Source organism: Limanda limanda, chromosome 15 (genome assembly GCF_963576545.1).
Source record: "Limanda limanda chromosome 15, fLimLim1.1, whole genome shotgun sequence".
In the NCBI taxonomy this organism is placed as follows: domain Eukaryota; kingdom Metazoa; phylum Chordata; class Actinopteri; order Pleuronectiformes; family Pleuronectidae; genus Limanda; species Limanda limanda.
The window spans coordinates 11,123,105-11,140,728 of NC_083650.1; the positions used below are offsets into that span (position 1 = coordinate 11,123,105).

Sequence of the window (17,624 nt, forward strand, 5' to 3'; positions counted from 1 at the left end):
GCATCTGACTGCTCACCGTCATATACTTAGTGCACAGGAGACTTATTATGGGGCCGTGCACACCACATACTGGTCACCATGATGGAGTATGACCGAGCTGTGAGTGCTATCGCACTTTCATTATACACCTGGGGTCGTGTGGCTCCAAATGAAGACTTTCCATCAGGCAGCATCAGCCTCCACAGAACCAGAGCACGGGTTGCACCAGCGAGGGAAACATCTGGAGCATCTCCTCAGGAAGATTAATCTGGGCTCTGTGGGAGAGCATCCACCATCGATCTGGCCGGAAGTGGCTGAATACTCGGGGGCGTGTCAGTCACAGGAGTCAAGTCAAAGGTGTCACAGGCAATTAAACAGCGTCCTCGGATGCACCCAACGAAGAACAGAAGAGCGACGGAAAGCTCTGGATGGAGAACAGAGCAGAGACTGGAGCCACAGAGCCAACGAGCTTTAAACATGTCTTGTGTTGATTTCACGTTTCCCTCCAGGGAATCATCTCATCTCTGTTTGTCTGCTTCTGGTTATCTACTGGCTCTTCACTTGAGTCTTTGTGCACAGTCACTCCAATAACAAAGATATTCAAAATCTCAAATATCGAAACAAAAAAAGTATTACATCAGTTCCTTAAAATGCATTCTGGCGAAATTGGTGGTTTACAGCTGAGAGCTTTTCGAGTTCAGGTGCACTTTCTGTTCCTGTAGCTTGTGACAGGCTGAGCAAATCCCCATAGGCTAGTGGGTTAATAGCCATATATCTGTAAAAGCAGGTTACACAACAGCCCACAGAATATGTAAATCATATCATCTGAAAATGTGTTTTTCAACAGGGGACATCCGCAAAGAGAGATAAAGATATATTTACTTGCTGAATCTAACAGTTAAGTTTTAGTATGTAAGCATGTGTGTACACTCATTAATACCCTATTTTGTTCCCAGTATAAAACACCTGCTTTCACACCTGCATTGTTTGTTCCTGACCTTCAGACTGTTCAGTGTAGTTCACACCAAAGTATACCAGAGTATAAATGGTCCGACAGACCTCAGACCAGACCATCTGCAGTGTGAAAAAAGTTTTTCTTATGGTTCAGACTTTCACACCGATGGCATGAAGTTGAGACAGCATTAAATATTAGAAAAAGAAGGCTCACAGGATTGCTTGTAGCTTTCGCCTCGGACGATGTAATGTTTTAACAATGAGGATGATTATTTTGCTGCTGGTAAAACCATAAGGCAAAAAAACAATTGATCCTAATGACGGAAAACACCTAATTTCTAATGGTCCTGGTTAAGAATCGGGGCAAGTTGTGAATTGTGGTTAGGTTAAGGATGGATTGGAAACAATTAAGGTACGGAATAATGTTTTAGGTTGTCCATAATGAGTGCAAAGTGCAAAGTCCTAACAAGGATATAGCTGCGTGTGTGTGTGGGTGGAGGTAGTGGAAGGTGATGAGCCGGGGGTGCATTAGTAAAGATGGTCTCCTCTGAACGTCTCTCTGCTAATAGCTGATATCCACACAATGAGGAGCGCGCCCCCTCACACCAGAGACAAAGCAAAGTCTTTCCATTCCGCACTTGCTCGCATACAGAGCAGCTGAGGGGGGCTAATTATTTCCTCCTGCTATGGGTCAACTGTAATAGCACACGGTATATAAAACTTTATATAGCACAGGGTGTCACAGCTATCAAAAGAAAGTAAAATAACCCATGGAGCCGTCACAGGAGCTAATGAAATGTAATCTTCAACAAAGTGAGGCAAAGTCCTTCCTCACAGCAGTCGAGGCCCTCAAAAGGCCTTGGCACCATGTCGGCTCTTCCACATTTAATTATGATTTTCAGCACTTCGACCTCAAGTGACGCAGCACAGTGGGGTCCTCTGGGAGACGCTTGCTAACAACACCAGATTCTGGCCTGTGTGTGTGTGTGTTTGTGTACCTGCTAGATGAGTGCACATCCACAAGAGAGACTCGGATAGTAAGAGAGAAGGAGAAATAACAGCAGCAGCTTTACAGCCAAAGACATTGTGGGTAGTGAGTCATACATAAAAACTAAAAAGTCCGGAGTTTAAATCATTTATCAAGCAAAAAATGACAAATGGTTTCAGACTCTCAGATATAATAAATTGCTGCTTTTTTCCGTTATCTGTCATGAATATCTTTGGGCTTTGGATTAAAACAGGGACGTGTGACTTTGAGAACTTGTGTTTTCATTATGTTTTGACATAAAATGTACTAAAATATGATTAAAAAAATATAGCAGATCCTTCAGACGCTTTAAATAGAATCAATCAAATCAACTTAAGCCTCTTTTTCCACTGTTCAAAAAAGCCACTAACGATAAGGATTCAGTCCCGGCTCTGTGATGGACATGTGAAAGGGGAGAAAGCTGCTCAGCTTCTGGCACGTTTGTGACATCCAGTGGGAAAAACTGAGAGGCAAACTCCTCTTCTGGTAATGGGAAAGGTTTACTCGCATTTAAAATACGCCAACTCTGGTATAAAAGAGCTAATTATTACTACCACTACACAGAGGCAACACTTCTCCGACAGTAATTAGAATTTCAATCTAGATGTTCACGGATTTGTGACATTTTTCTGGATTCCACCAGTGGCAAATGTGAAGTAGGTCACTTTGCCGACGCACATTATTTCTATCTCTATAAAAACTGCAACCAATATGGTGAGAATTCAGGCTGTGAGTTATCTTCTCTGCCCAGCCTCTGCTGTGTGTATCAGGCTGAACGCAGGGGCTCCTGCTTGTATGTGTGGTTACATGTGATGTACGTGAGTGAAAACATGTGCACACGTCTACATTTGTGTGACCTATATATTAACTGGATTAGCATGTGTACAGTGTCTGTGTCACAAGGAGATAATTTGTGCATGTATGTACATCCCAGAGGAAACACAAATGTGGAAAATGACAGACTTGCACCTGTAATCCATGCAGAGGAAACCAATCACATTCTCTGTTTCCAACATGTTGTGACCAGCTTCGGTTAAATCCTTATAGATTTCAGTCACACAACACTCCAACACTCCCTTTTCCTGATAATTCAGCATTTCATGCCTAGTTTACCCAGCCTCGAGGCTTTCTGGGTAGTTATCATGGTATTTCCATTTGCTTGCCCCAGGGCAGCACAATCTGGAGGGGAAGGATTTGAACAGTTTAGATCCACCAAATGTCTGGAAAATGTCTCCCTGCCTCAAGGCTGAGGAACATATTTTCTAGCATTTTTTTAAAGCACATTTGTATATAGAGTTAACATTTTTACGTTGAGTGCTAAACAGGACGCTACCTGTCATTTCAGCCAAAATACTTCAAAATACAGCAAACCTGCAAGAATGCAGATTCATTGGTGGAGAAGCACTAACAAGCAAAGGTTGTGTCACCGTATTAGAACTGCTTTGTTAAATCAGCACAGACAGACACACAAAACATCCCCTGTTTCGCCCGGAAGCTCGACTGGGACTTTTCACTGTGGCGGTCAGTGTTTGATCTCGGCCTCTACAAAGCCCAGAGATGCTCTATCAGAGTCCAGGAGCTCGAACCGCCCAACATCAGAGTGGAGACAGGTAGTCTTCTCTGTCCTCCTGTACTCCCACACACACACTTACTGAAGGACAAAGCTCCCAAGGTTCTGTGCTTTCATAAAAAATACATGCAGCATCAAAAGCGGTGGATATCAAGTATCACAGTGTTCAGTGTGCACACGGTCACACATGTACACTGCTAAATATAATACTAGCGTGAGCAAGGCCCTGGTCGTTGGTGTGTGCGCCTGTGAAAAGGGAAGCTGCTGCAGCTGCGTCCGCCAAAGCTTTACTGTGAAAAGCTGGGTGTTATCACAAGCTGCTCGTGTAAATAACAGCAGCTAGTGACAATGCAGAGGGATTAAAGAAACACGATAATCAGCAAACAAACACCGACGGCTCATTTCAGAAACTACACAAGACCAATAAACCTCAAACAGCTAAATAAGTTAGGCCTTTTCTCTTTCGCTACCTACCTTATTTTATTGTAAACTCATGCATAATCCATACGCTGCACGCCTTATCAAAAAGCCCAGACTCAAGCAAATCTGACCGTATTATTTTCCACAGCCGAGAACTGTGAGGGAATTTTAATTTTCTTTCCTTTTTCCCCCCAAGGAATCAAAGTCTTCCTCTCCATAAATATTTCCTATACCTCAATTTAGAGTCCTCAGGTGGGCAGCGCGTTGACAAAATGCCCACAAGCACATGTCCAAAGAGGATTTCGAGGACGACAAATGAACTTGAGTGGAGCTCGGAGGAGAGAGGCCAGCGAGGGGCCGGCAACAGTTAAAGATGTGTTGCTCTCTACGGGAGCAGCTGACTAACTCGGAATTCTAAGTAGAAGGAAAGTTTGGATTTTTTTTTTTTTTTCTGGAGGTGCAAAAAGACCAGTTGTGTTGTCGAGAGGGCCAGATGGGCCTGTGCTCTGTGACTAAGCTTTGGGCACACACACACACACACACACACACACACACACACACGCACATACACACACAAACACACATATATACATACATACACACACCTCCCAGCCCCTCAAGCTGATCAGCATTCACAGTAAACGCTCCTCTCCCTGTTCCTCCACTCGGTTATGTGCTGATGGTCCCACAGGGAGGACGGGACTCGCCTCTGTTATCCACTTATTCCCGGGGGGGGGGGGGGTTAGGGTTAGGGTTAGGGTTAGGGGGTGGGGGGGGGCCTTAGCCAGGAGGAGACGGACAGAGAGACAGAGTGGTGTTGACCGCAGAGGTGCAGGGCTGGATCTCTGCACTCTTGGGAGCAAAGGGGACCAGATTCCCCCCATGGACATGCTAAAGCTTACATTTTTATTCCCCAGCAGACAAATGTAACCTTGCTATGACTGCTCTCAGAGTTTAAACCCCTTTATCCTGTTAAGCATGCATTGTTTGAAAAGGTGCATGTATCTAAAATAAACCCACACCTTTATTTAACAACACAACGTGAAAACAGCTTTTACTTTCGCTTCTGCAATAACAAGGCCGGATTTTGAGCTTCACGGTGAGGCTTAAAAAATAATCATCAGGTGTGAATGTGTGTTTGTGTGTGTGTGTGTGTGTGTGTGTGTGCGCAAGTAATAACACATATACCACTGTCGATTTTCAGCTTGTGTGCTATAACTTGTACAACACAGATGGTGAAACTAATGGAGGTTTTTCGATCTATAGTCAAGAGCATGGTCATTAAGGTTTAGATTTACCAATTAAATTTGAATAAAGCAAAAGCACCATTCAAATAAAAACACATGTTTGAGGTCTTTGACTTTGTTGGTGATTGACCCGGTGACCCTGGTTTAACATTAATCTACAAGATGTTGTCAATGTCCTATCCGGGATTCCATTGGTTGGGGGATTATTACAGGGTCGTTTCACAGCTAGAAAAACCTCCCTGCAGTTGTACACCTCCGCTACACAGAGCTGTTTCTACAGAAACAAAAATTCTAAGATTCATTATGAGGTTATTGAGCACCTTTGACTACTAAAATCGAATGAGTTCATCTTTGCATCGACTGGTGGAAATTTGATGAGATTTCCATTCCTAACGGCAGATTTGATATCCTGATCATGAGGAAAAAGATGTTTAGTGAGGTCACCCAAATCTAACCAGTTACTCTGTTTGTCCAAGTAAACTTCTGAATTTGAAAGCATTCTCTAGTGGCGTTCTTATGATAATGCGTTCAGAAGGAAACAAAATGATTTGCAAGGTTGTCTAAATCTAATCAGTTCATCTCTGAGTCGGACTGAATGTTCTTTCCAATTCTGAAGGTATTCCCTCAAGGTGTTCTTGAGTTACTGCATTCACAATAGTGGGACAGACAGAAAGAAAACATGAAAACATAATACCTTCTGCTTCCGGCTGTCACGGCATAAAGAGCCGAAATCTGAGAGAGACTCAAACTGAAGCAACAGAATATCTGAGTACAGATGAGAAGTGACGATTGAAAGAGTCCCGAATTTCGAGGGTAGGCTTTTCAAAATCTGAACATGAATAAATAAATAATTAAAAATGAACGAGTGCAGGTTCTTGAACACAGACAGAAAAGAAACTCCATAGAAACACAGCGTCATATGCAGTGTGAAGAAGCCTCTCAAGAACACCTGTGCTGCTGCACTTACAGGACTCTATTGTGATCAGACGAGGCCGAGGAGATAGACACATGACGGACATATTGTGTTAGCAACTCACTTGGTTGAGTTCAACAACAGCTCAACAACAACAAAAAAGCTACTGCCCTCTAAGAGCACTTCACTGTTGACGTGTTTGTTGCTGCTGCCGTACAGATACCGAGAGGAGGGAAGATGTGGAACTGAGAACAGCTCTTATTGAAAACTGATTTTCTGCTTTATTGCTGACAAATTGAATTTTAAAAAAAACTCAGATATAAGAAAAATCCTGTTTTATCACACTCTGTCATCATCCAGAGTCTTTTCTCAGCGATTGCAGGAGAAACTCCAGAGAATATCTAGAGCCTCCGACTCATTGTCATATAGAGCCCCTATGGAGAATGTCAGGAGATTATCCAGAGTTCAGTGGACGTCTGAATGCAACTATACAGAGAAAAACAAGCCTTTATGACCGCACACATAGTTCACAAAGATAGGCCCCAGCCAAGCAGGGATTCAAACCGGAAACCTTCTTGCTATGACATTGCACCACCCTTTACAATACACCGTGAATAAATGAATCACCATAAATGTGGTACCTTTGGGAATTGACCACATAACTGCACACGCAGATGGCCCACAGGCGGGTGTAACAACAAATGGAAAAGCATAACAAACTCTGAACAAACTCATTAGATGCAAAACCTCAGCTCAACCCACAGGCAGCCAAGAAATCATTTGTTTGAGTAGAAATGTTGTAATGCAGAAGTTTGTTGTGTTGGGCTGGGATTGACACGTCTGGCATTAAAAAACGTCCTGATTGTTCTTGATGAATAACTTTGGGGAACCTGCGGGATCCTTTTCTCCACCGGCCACCTCGAATTACTTTCACTCTCAATTAGAAAATAAAACCCACTGAGCTTATTTTCTGCATCCAGACGTCTTTTCAATAGATTCAGCACAAAAACAATAATGCAATTAATACAATATCGGAACAGATATATATATATTAAATGTTTTAAGGCTTCTGGCAAACATTACTTCCTTTGGGTGTGTGTGATGGAAAACAACCTTATACAGTGCTGAAATAAAATAAATAAACATCAACCAAGATAGCTGAATCAATGATAAAACACGCTGTAATAAAACCAAACTGTGTAAATGCACTGCCTTAAATATCATATATGTGGGATATTAGTCTGAAAATCTGTTTATGGTGCTGAGATGAGAATTCAGCCCTGCTAATGTAGGATTCAAAACTACACTTTGTTGGATAAAAACTTCCCCATAATCCTCAGCTGTGTGCTAAGCCTGAAGCAGCATGACCTGAATTGGCCTTTTAACTCATCACATACCTGCTTGTCCTTGTCCTTCGCTTTACCGCTGCCCGACACCCGTGATGAGGTGACATCACGGGGGATGACAGAGATTTGATGCAGTGGCATGTTCATCCCAGCAGAGCCGACCAGGGAAGCTCACACACACACGTCCTGTCCCGCTGCCAGAGCAAGGGGCATGATGGTCTGAATTGCGACACCTGGCCCACAGCGCCCTGCAGAGGACACACAGAGGACACATGGAGATTAGCTACAAGGGAATACAACATTATTAAGTAGAGCAAGAGCTACTGCCCTCTGGTTGTATGCCTTTGACAACTAGTGCAGTTTAGGTCAACAACATTACATTTTTTTTCATTTTGACCTTTGTCAACTGAAATTTGAAGTTCAACGGTGAGTCTAAGTAAACATTCGTTCAAAATTTGAAGGGATTCTCTCGAGCCGTTCTTTAGGGAACACATTCACAAGGCAACAAAGGGATTAGTGAAGTAACATTGACCTTTGACCATCAATCACCCAAATCGAATCAATTAATCTTTGAGTCCAAGTAAATTTTTTAACCCCATTTGAAGCAAACACCTCAAGGTGTTCCTGAGATGTTGCATTCATAACACAAAGAATCTGCTTTGTAAGGTCACTGTGACCTTGACCTTTGACCTTCAACCACCCAATTCTAATTCCTAGTCTCACTGAATATTTATACCAAATTAATAGAAATTCTGTGAAGGCGTTATAAATTGTCGACCTACATATGGTTTGCTGTCTTGGATTTTCAATGACATTATATTAGCAATGTGCTATATGAACACATCATTGTTATTATTACAAATATGGGAATGACGGACAGTAAACCTATAAAGGCCTCCGGCCACAGCAAGGTACAAAAATCATTGAAACCACTGGAGCGGGGAGGCCACGATGAAAAAAAAGAAATGGACGTGCTGAAGCATTACAGCTGCATTTTGAAGTGTGTTTACACTTGACTGACCTCTTCAGCCACTTCAAACTTTTTCAGAGCCCCGGGTTGAATTGAAGTCAGATTCTAATAAGGACGTCTGCAATAAAAAAATTCACAACCATAAACTGCTATATATACTGCTATATTAACTATAATATTATTTTTCTTGTGGCTTGACAGCTTTGTATTTTCACTTATCATGCCGTCAAACTAAAAGAGTTATACTGAAGCTGAATTTGTCCGATCCGATTTAAACAGCAGTCTCCTGACTTTGTCTTCGCTGACCTACACTGCACTCTAAGAAAAACTTTGGTCTATTCTCAAAGCACAGGTGATGATTCTTCACAGGAGCAGGAGGTTGTCTCAGAATAGCACCAGCACACAGTGCTATAAATCACTACAGATGATCCATTGTGTGCGAGATTTCACTTATTTTCCAACCCCACAAAGACCTGGACAAAGATTTCCACTTAAGACCGAGTGGTTGGATGTGTGTTTCTCTGACAGATCATGATGGACAGGACCTCATCCTGTGGAGTTTGTCATGGAAATTTCCCCCCGACGTAACTCTTTCACCTACTCTCAAATACAATTCTGGTACAACTTGTTTATTCCAGTAAGCTCTTATCTGGTCTCCCATCCCTGTGACATGTAGTGAAACCTCCTTCTTTATCCAAGGTCATTTCTCTCATTGTAAGTCTTATTAGGGACTGTTTCTTATCGACTCTGACAGTGAGCTGTGCAAAGATTTGGGTGGATCCTTTTGTAAAAAAGCTTCTTCTTAATAAATATACAAAGACATTTTCTTTGTTTGCTCTCTATTTCCAGAGTTCGACCACAAGTTACACAAGAGGTTTTAACAAATGGGTAATTTTAACTTCGGTTAATGCAGCCATCTGCACAGCCGCCGACAGCCTTTAAGCATCAACTCCTTCTCATCCCTGGGCCGCATGTAGTTTTTTACACCGCCTGTCGGTCTGCCAAGCAATCCCTCACAGTCTAAAGTAAGAAAATGACAGGATTAAGGAACCAAAAGGCAAGGAGACAGATGGAAGGTCAGTTAAATGCCAGTAATGAAAAACCAGTGTTGAAAAGGGTGGGGGGGTGGGGGTGTTGACTGAGAATGCCACACGGGTTTAGGGAGGAGAGGAGATTTAGACACACACCAGCACATAAGCAGAGCCGCTCCGTCAGCTCATCACTTCACTGTGTCTGTTAGTGGTGATTTAACTAGTATGAACTCACAAACAGGAGGGTCATGACACACACACATCTTCGTCCACTTTTTTTATTGTTTCAACTTAATATTATAATCGTTTCCTTCATCACTCGTTGTCATTAGTATTCTTTCTCCATCTTTAGTATGGGGATAATCATGGTGTATTTTTTGGATCAGTAGCTTTGTGAATTTGGGGGCAGTAAACGGGAAGAACCACATGGAGTCACTTAGTTAATGGTTGCTATGGACAACAACTTGGGCCCCGTTTTTATTTGCTTTAATTTTGTGGCACCATAGAGAGGAAACAAAATCAGCCATTAACACCCCTTGTTGCAATGTTCGTCCAGATTTACAAATAAATATCACTTCACATCTTTGTAACTGAAGAAAAATTATTCTAAAAAAAATATAAAAGAATAAAGAGCATTTTCTTCAAACGTATTTACTTTCATATACTCAAGATTGACTTTGAAATATTAATAGCAGGCAGTGAAGGTTACAGAAAATCTGTCTGTTCAGATTCGACTGTGTTATGACTACAAAGGGAAGTAAAATGTCAAATGAATTTCAGATGTGAAAACAAATTGATTGCCTCCATGAAAGGGGCGGATAGGCTATTACTGCAACTGCTATGGAGACGTGGTAACTTTTGCATTTTATTTTTGCTGAAAAAAATATTTAAATGATTATGTGATTTTATCTGGTCCCTGTGATGCTTTATTTATAAAATGGTATGTTGTGACACATTTTACCTTTACTACCTCGATTACTTCTAATATTTTGTATTTTTTGTTCAGCCCTTCCCCATGAGCTGTGTGTCACAGTCGCTGCTGCTGCTCCAAACACCGACTGTGTTGACAAGCTGCCAAACTTCAATATTTTACTTCCCCTCATTTTAGATTCCCCAGCATGCACCTGGCTCTTTGACCTCAGACAGGAACTTTGCATCATATCTCCACAACAACTGTCAAAAGTTTCTCTTTGAAAATCTGATTTACTATAGGAGGCAGTGCCTTATGGTCATATGATAAATATTGTATGTCACCAGGTTTGCACGCCTGCTGTTTATCCACGCAGACAATCTTCCTAATTTGATCTCACACAGTGAGATTTAACCGCTCCTACTTGATGAGGCTTTTATTTATATATTGACATCTAACTATTCTAACTCTAAATTAAAAATACAACACTATTGGTGTACATCTACATTTATGCCTTATGCTACATCCTATTATTTCCTCATTGGTTAAAATACTATTGATTGTATTACTACTCATTGGTATAATAGTATTGATATGAATGTTCTCATAGGAGAAGTTATGATTGTTAACGTACAATCCAAAACCTAAAGATGTGAAGCAGGAAAAAACAGAACTTATTTCCTCAAAATTGACTTTACCCTTTACATTTACAATTTATCGATTATAGAAATAGTTGCAGTTTATTTATTATGTTACTTGACTATTGATTGATTGACCAACAGGTGCAGCCATAATAATGACAAACACTTGAAAATGATAACAATTCATTAAAAGGAGACATTATTCTCATATTCAGGTTGATAATTAAAATATTTATAACGTTCTATTTTTGTCCCTTGATCTAACTGTAGATAAATAAAAAGAGAAACCTGAAGAAATGAGTAAAACATAACAAATGTGGATGTTTCCATATATCCTGAATGGATTGATAAACAAGGTCTTCACAATCACCAGATCGCAACCCAATTTAACATTGATGGGAGGCCTGCATCAGGCAGCTCTCTTCACTATCATCATCATACCACAGCAAGATGAAATATCATGTTCAAGAAGACTGAAGTCGTTTACTGGAGCCTGGTGGTGTTTTCCTTGATTTGTCAACCATCAGCCCTGAGGAGCTTGATCATTTAAATGAGTTTTTACAGTAATAAGATTGACTCAACACCAGAGTGTGAAAAGAAAATACTCACAGAAGCAGAGTTCACTCAGGAGTGATATTTCTGTCTTTAACTGCCGATTCACACCCAAAGAGAGAGAGAGAGAGAGTGTGCGTGTGCTTGTGCTTGTGCGTGTGTGTGTGTGTGTGTGTGTGTGTGTGTGTGTGTGTGTGTGTGTGTGTGGTGAATCATAAAAAGAGTTACACATCACCGGCTCCCGAGACGGAAAAAAAACAATTTATATTTCACTGCACACTTTACTGAGCTACGCGGAGAGGTCAAGTCGGTCAAGGAGATGGTGAGTTCCTCGGATGTCTGCTCAAAGATGATTCATCTTTACAACGCGCGTTCAACCCAAACGTGGACCTCCATTTTGCATTTTAAAAAAGCCTGTTATGGCTGTGGATGACATTATTAAAGAACCCAGGGCCACCGGTCGCCTGTGTGCACTTCTTCATTCTGAAGCCAAGTCAAGAGGATTTTGTGACTTGAATGTAGCATTTAAGTCATTTAAACCCTTTCAGTCAATGCATCTGTATCATCCTCTGTTATGTGACATCGCTGTGTCGCTGAGCTGCGGCTGCAGAACGCAGGTCACTGTGAGCATGTGAGGCTACTGAGCTCCAGCTAATGAGCGCGAGTCAGGAGACAGCGTTACCCGCTGGAGGGCATCATCACATGGTATCATTAAAGCCTTGTTACATTTCAGTCACAAATGTTTGTATAAATAACACAGCAGGCGTTCTCGCGTCACTCCCCGAGCTATGATAGGAAGTAAATAAGAGATGGCCTGTGTCATTTGTTTGGTTTTGTGCGCTACTTTTCCAGGGCCTTCGTTCGCTCAAGAGTTTTTTGTTTTTTTCCGGCAGTCAGATGAAACAACAAGCAGCATCCATCACTGTAGCCACAACAGAGCTGCAGCAGCCGGCTCATTAGTGGACAACCAAAGAATAACAACTGCAGTAAGATTCTCCTCTCCTCTCTTAATTGGTTGTGTGTTTCAAGCCCAAGGTCTTTGATGGACTGAGAGGCCGCACTAATGGGTCAAGAGATCTGCTGGATTGACAGGCGGGATTATACCATCACATACACCCACCCAACCACCCACACCCAAACGTCTACAGAATCCCTAAAAGTGTTTTTTCTTCATTGTACTGCACTTTAGGCTTCATTTATAAAATAAGCAATTACAGCAAACGCTATTGCTGACATTAACTCCCAAAAAGGTGACGAATTTGTGCTTCTGATATGACGAACGCTCACAGGGAAATCTTGGGAGATTTCAGGTCTGGGGTTGAATCTGGGTAGAGCATGCAGGAGGCAGGATATGTATACGTATACATTCCACTTTTGTTTTTACGGCATATCAACACCGGTGTCGACCCGTATCACCAAAATCCTTGAAATCTCATTGTCTTTCCAAGTTGACATCTTCTTTGTCGATAGCCACATAAAGGTCAGGGCAGCAGTCTTTGGGTGGGCAAGTGGGCAAAATAACAGATTTAACCTCGCAATTTTCACAACTTGTCTGATATACCACCTGCGAATGTGATCGTGGCTTTTTCTGTCTTAATCATAGACAACTGTCGATCATCTCGAATGTCGCCATTTGTTTATATTTACCGCATACAAATCAGGATGTGCAAGAAGGAATATTATCTCCAGTGAGGTACTGAGATAGTTTAGAGACAGCGACAGTGAGACTGTTCAGGGATAGAATTTTGCGCCTCCTAACTGCCTAGCCATTCTTTATGAAGGAACTAACACAAAAGAGGAGGGAAATGGCATTGTTGATCCGCCTTTAAGCCAGAGGGCAAGGCAGTTACTAAACTGGATCGACATCTGTGTAAAAGGAAAAAACGGCATTGGGCAATGCCGGTTGAATTCTTAGTAAGGGTGTGTAATGGGAAGATAGCAGACTGGGTAAACAGGATACAGTTCAAGCTGGAGGACCAGAGATTCTGCTGGAAAAGCAGAACGGAGTAAAAACTGAATAAAGAGAAAAAAAACAATCAAGCAGCAGTTGGATATGTCTACTGTCCCTCCAAGAGCTAGCAATTGCTTCTTGTCAGGTGTTCCCGTTCATTACACAGTTACATCAGACTGTGTAAACATGTAACTAACCGCTACATAAAAACTGGTTTGAGTAGCAGGCATTTTTTAAGTTGTAAAACTCCACTTAGTAAAGACTCACTTTAGTACAAGGCTGAGTTTGAACTTTCTTGATGCAACCGGTTCTGGTGCTGAAGTCATCACTATTTTTATCCTTTATTTAAATCATTTTTATGCATTACTATGATCCATCCATTAAACATCTACACCTCTGATCCTGACAGGGAGCGTGGAGCCAATCCCATCTGATAACATGGGGCGAGAGGTGGGGTACACCCGGGACAGGTCAGCAGCCCATCACAGGGCAAACATAAACAGACAATTAACCTCATCCCAATCTGCATGTCTCTGGACTGGGAGAGGAGCCTGGAGCACCTGATGAAAACCCACACAGGTACAGAGAGAACATGCAAACTCTACAAAGAAAGACCCCGGCTGAAACCCAGGATTCAGACCCCTGTCTCCTTGTGAGACGACAGTGCTAACCACTGCTCCACAATGCCGCCCTGAACAGATAAATGTTTAACAAAAATCCTGTGACATAAATTAATAATCTTAGTATTTAAAATCTAACGAAGAGTTTTTGACTGTTAACTTTGAAGTTGTTATTTTTAATATATAATGCCAGTAGAGGCTCTGTGTAGAGACAAGACAGTTGTTTCATTAATCCAGCTCCATTATCCCAATGAAGTCCATTTATGTCAAAGAAAAATCAGAGACAGTACGCTTCTCTGCTCGTGCTCCAGGTAAATCACAGGCCTGTCTCCTCCACGTTCTGCTCAGCTGAGCTCTGCTCTTACTCCGTTTGCAAAGAGGCCCCTCGGTGTCCCTGCTGTCAAATCCGACCTGACACGAGGCTGAGAGCCCGTTCTTCACTTCTGATGTTCAACCAGGCAGAAAAACTAGGTGTTGTATCAATCAGTCCCAACATTACTGTACTACAGCTACAGTCCTTCCACGAGGACTATTGGGTTATGAAAGAGACCTCAGATCTTAAAAACAATATAGCTTTATAGTTTTGACCTGCACATTGCATACTCCATGGAGTGAAGAAATCCATTTGAGAGGATTGCTGCTCAGAATTTTATATGAATAAATATCAAAATCCAAATATGCCGTTTGGCATTTTTACCAATTTAAAAAGGAATAATTCATGGACCTTCATATCTAAAAACTGACATATTAAGGGAGCTGATACCTATGAGTGTGTATAATTTGGTCAAAAAACGTGAAGATGGAAGATGCAGTAATTGTTGACTGCGAGGTGTTGCTCATTAAAACAGAAGTTGTTCTTCCACAGTGTTAATTTGGCAGGTACACAGTAATGCTTGCATGTAATTAGTACCTCCGCCAAGGATGTTATGTTTTTATTGTCTCAGTAATATCACTCAGAAACTACTGACCTGATTTTTCATGAAATTTTGCGGAAGGGTGGAGAATGATCCAAGGACGAAGCCGTTATATTTTGGAGCAAATCTAGATAATCAGGTTTTTTTCTTTAACCTGGTGGGGTAGGGCTTTAGCCTCAAAGGAGGTATGCACTCTGCTACTGCCCAACTAGTTCCTACCTGCAATTACAGTCACTAAATCCTTTTTATGAAGGACACACCTTTATGCAAATGACAAAGTGACACAAACAGTAGGTCTGTGTATTCGACTGGTGCCTCTGCTGAAAGGTACGAGTCAGAGCAGAGAAGGCACAGATGCCATAGCCGTTTTGGCAGCGAGGATTGGGCTTTAAACCCTGCCAGAACTCACAGACACACAGATTAACAGAGCGTCAGTAAAACCTGATGGACTCCTCTGATAAAACCTGCTCCAGCTTATTTCCTCTCACACACACACCCACACACATATGAGCAAGACCTTGCACTGCACTGTTTGTAAGATTTAATAAAGGTTTGAACTAATGCTGCCTTGAGACAAGCACTGAACTGATAATATTCTCCTGAAATTTACCATGATCCGAGTAAAATATCATGTTTTTTTAAAAACAAACTTTGCCTCAGTACTTATCAGTATCAGTACATTGCGAGTGTAACCTCCCTGTTGGATTAATCAAAAGCATCCATGATATTCAAGCGTCACATAAGCTGTCTCATTTGATTATATGCTAATGAGTCCCAGTTTGGATGTGATTAATTGGGTGGTTGGTGAAATGAGCTCTGAACAGACATCTGGGATAAACAGACGTGTTTGTCTGGGAAATGCAAAGACCTAATGCTTCATATAAACAAACAAAACATAAAAAATTATCTGGGATTTTGTCCACGTTTACTAAAAATTACCCTAAATTTTAACAACTTTTGCACTTTTAACGAGGCGAGAATAGACCAGCGCTAAAAGAGACTGAATAAGAAAGATGCTAACACACAAATGAACACCATATGAAACTTCCTCTCCAGTAAATCTCACCGGCCTAAAACAAATGAAGAAGGATCTGTTCATTTACAGTAAATGTCTCATTTTCTGTAGCGCCGGAAGAATAGTTTCTGCCCTGGATACGCAGAAGTGAAACATTTAATCTTCAGTCAAACTCTTAATTTAGGCTCAGAGCAGCGATGTGAAGAAACTCTTATCACTAAAATGTCAGATGCATCAAAATGACAAAAAAATTAAATGGAAAAAGAAATATATTGAACTCCCTTTAACCTTCCCACTTGCCATCGATTTCCCAACAGGCCCCGAGAAGAGCAGGTTCTCACCTTGTTGCTAAAGTTAACGTGGTAGAGAATAAATTTCTTTTTAGACTATTTTAACATCAAACTCTTATTTTACCCTTTGCAGAAATCACTTTCGGAATAAAAATTCTGGTTATCACCAAACCAAGACTGAGCCCTAAAATTATGTGATGCCTCTGAGTGTTAAAACCTGAAAAATATGTTTCATCTAGTTGGTTGGAAGTGAGTTTGAATGACATTGTGACAGCTTGTGATGTCACAATGTGTAAAACGTTTTGACTCATGGAGGATCCGTTTGACAGTGACAACCTGCAGAGACGCTGCTTCCCGTTCTCATAAAAGCCACTACAAGTAATTTGTACGCTTCAATTTGATTTTTAAAAGTGTAGCGAGTAGTGAGTGAAGTGAAGCCAAAGTATCTTGATTGCCCCCTTGTGGCTAGCTGTAGTATTGGTCATAAACCCTGCCTCCTTCATGTTAGTGGATGGGACATAGTCCAAACTGATTAACTGATTAAAGTAAAAGTTTGTAGATTTTTCGTAAGAGGTTGTTTCTGTCATTTCTAGATAGTTCTTTTCACACTAATGTTTGTTCAAGTGCTTGTTTTCCAGTAAATTTGCTTTACTTAGTTATTCGATGTTGAAAAAAACTGGAATGATTGGGGTCCCAAATGACTCTGGCTCCAAATGACGTAAAATGACATGTAACCAGGATATTTTAACTTCCTTTCTGTACAATGGGAGGAAGTGGAGACATCTGGACCACCTCCATTTATGTGAAAGTGGTATTTGGGCACAGTCACACATAAGCGAATGTGGCAATGCTAAGCACTTTAATTCTATTCAAGCGAATAAAACATTCCCTAAGTGTGGCGAAGCAAATCTGTAGTCTCGGCCAATAGCAACAACGTTTGTGTGGTTGACCCCACTTGATGTTACTATGCAAATAAAACATCCAATTCAAACTTAAATATAGGTCAAACAAATCTCTTTTTAAATCTTTAATCTCTCTTTTTAATATCAAAGCAGGTAACAGGCCTTGCATTTATTTTTTCACTAATTAAAGTTTTAGAGGTTGAAATCAGTAACATTGCCATCAGCAGATTATATCAGAAGTAGCCTGTTGTTAATTAATGGCAATTCCCTTAGTACCTCACCCACAGGCAAAACTGAACATGAACTGTTGTTATGAATTCAACACTGGGCTGTTTTTGCCTCCTCATCCAACAAAAGGTGATCACAGGTCTC

At 41.2% G+C, this 17,624-nt stretch overlaps 1 protein-coding gene across 1 annotated transcript in view; it reads right to left on the reverse strand.

The window, feature by feature from the left end:
* Nucleotides 1–17,624, reverse strand: part of marchf8 (membrane-associated ring finger (C3HC4) 8) — an 81,575-nt gene that overhangs the window by 52,053 nt on the left and 11,898 nt on the right. Inside the window, exon 2 of the mRNA XM_061087109.1 lies at nt 7,508–7,704. Coding sequence (XP_060943092.1) covers nt 7,508–7,603 — 96 coding nt within the window. The 5' untranslated portion in view covers nt 7,604–7,704. The remainder of the gene's footprint in view (nt 1–7,507; nt 7,705–17,624) is intronic.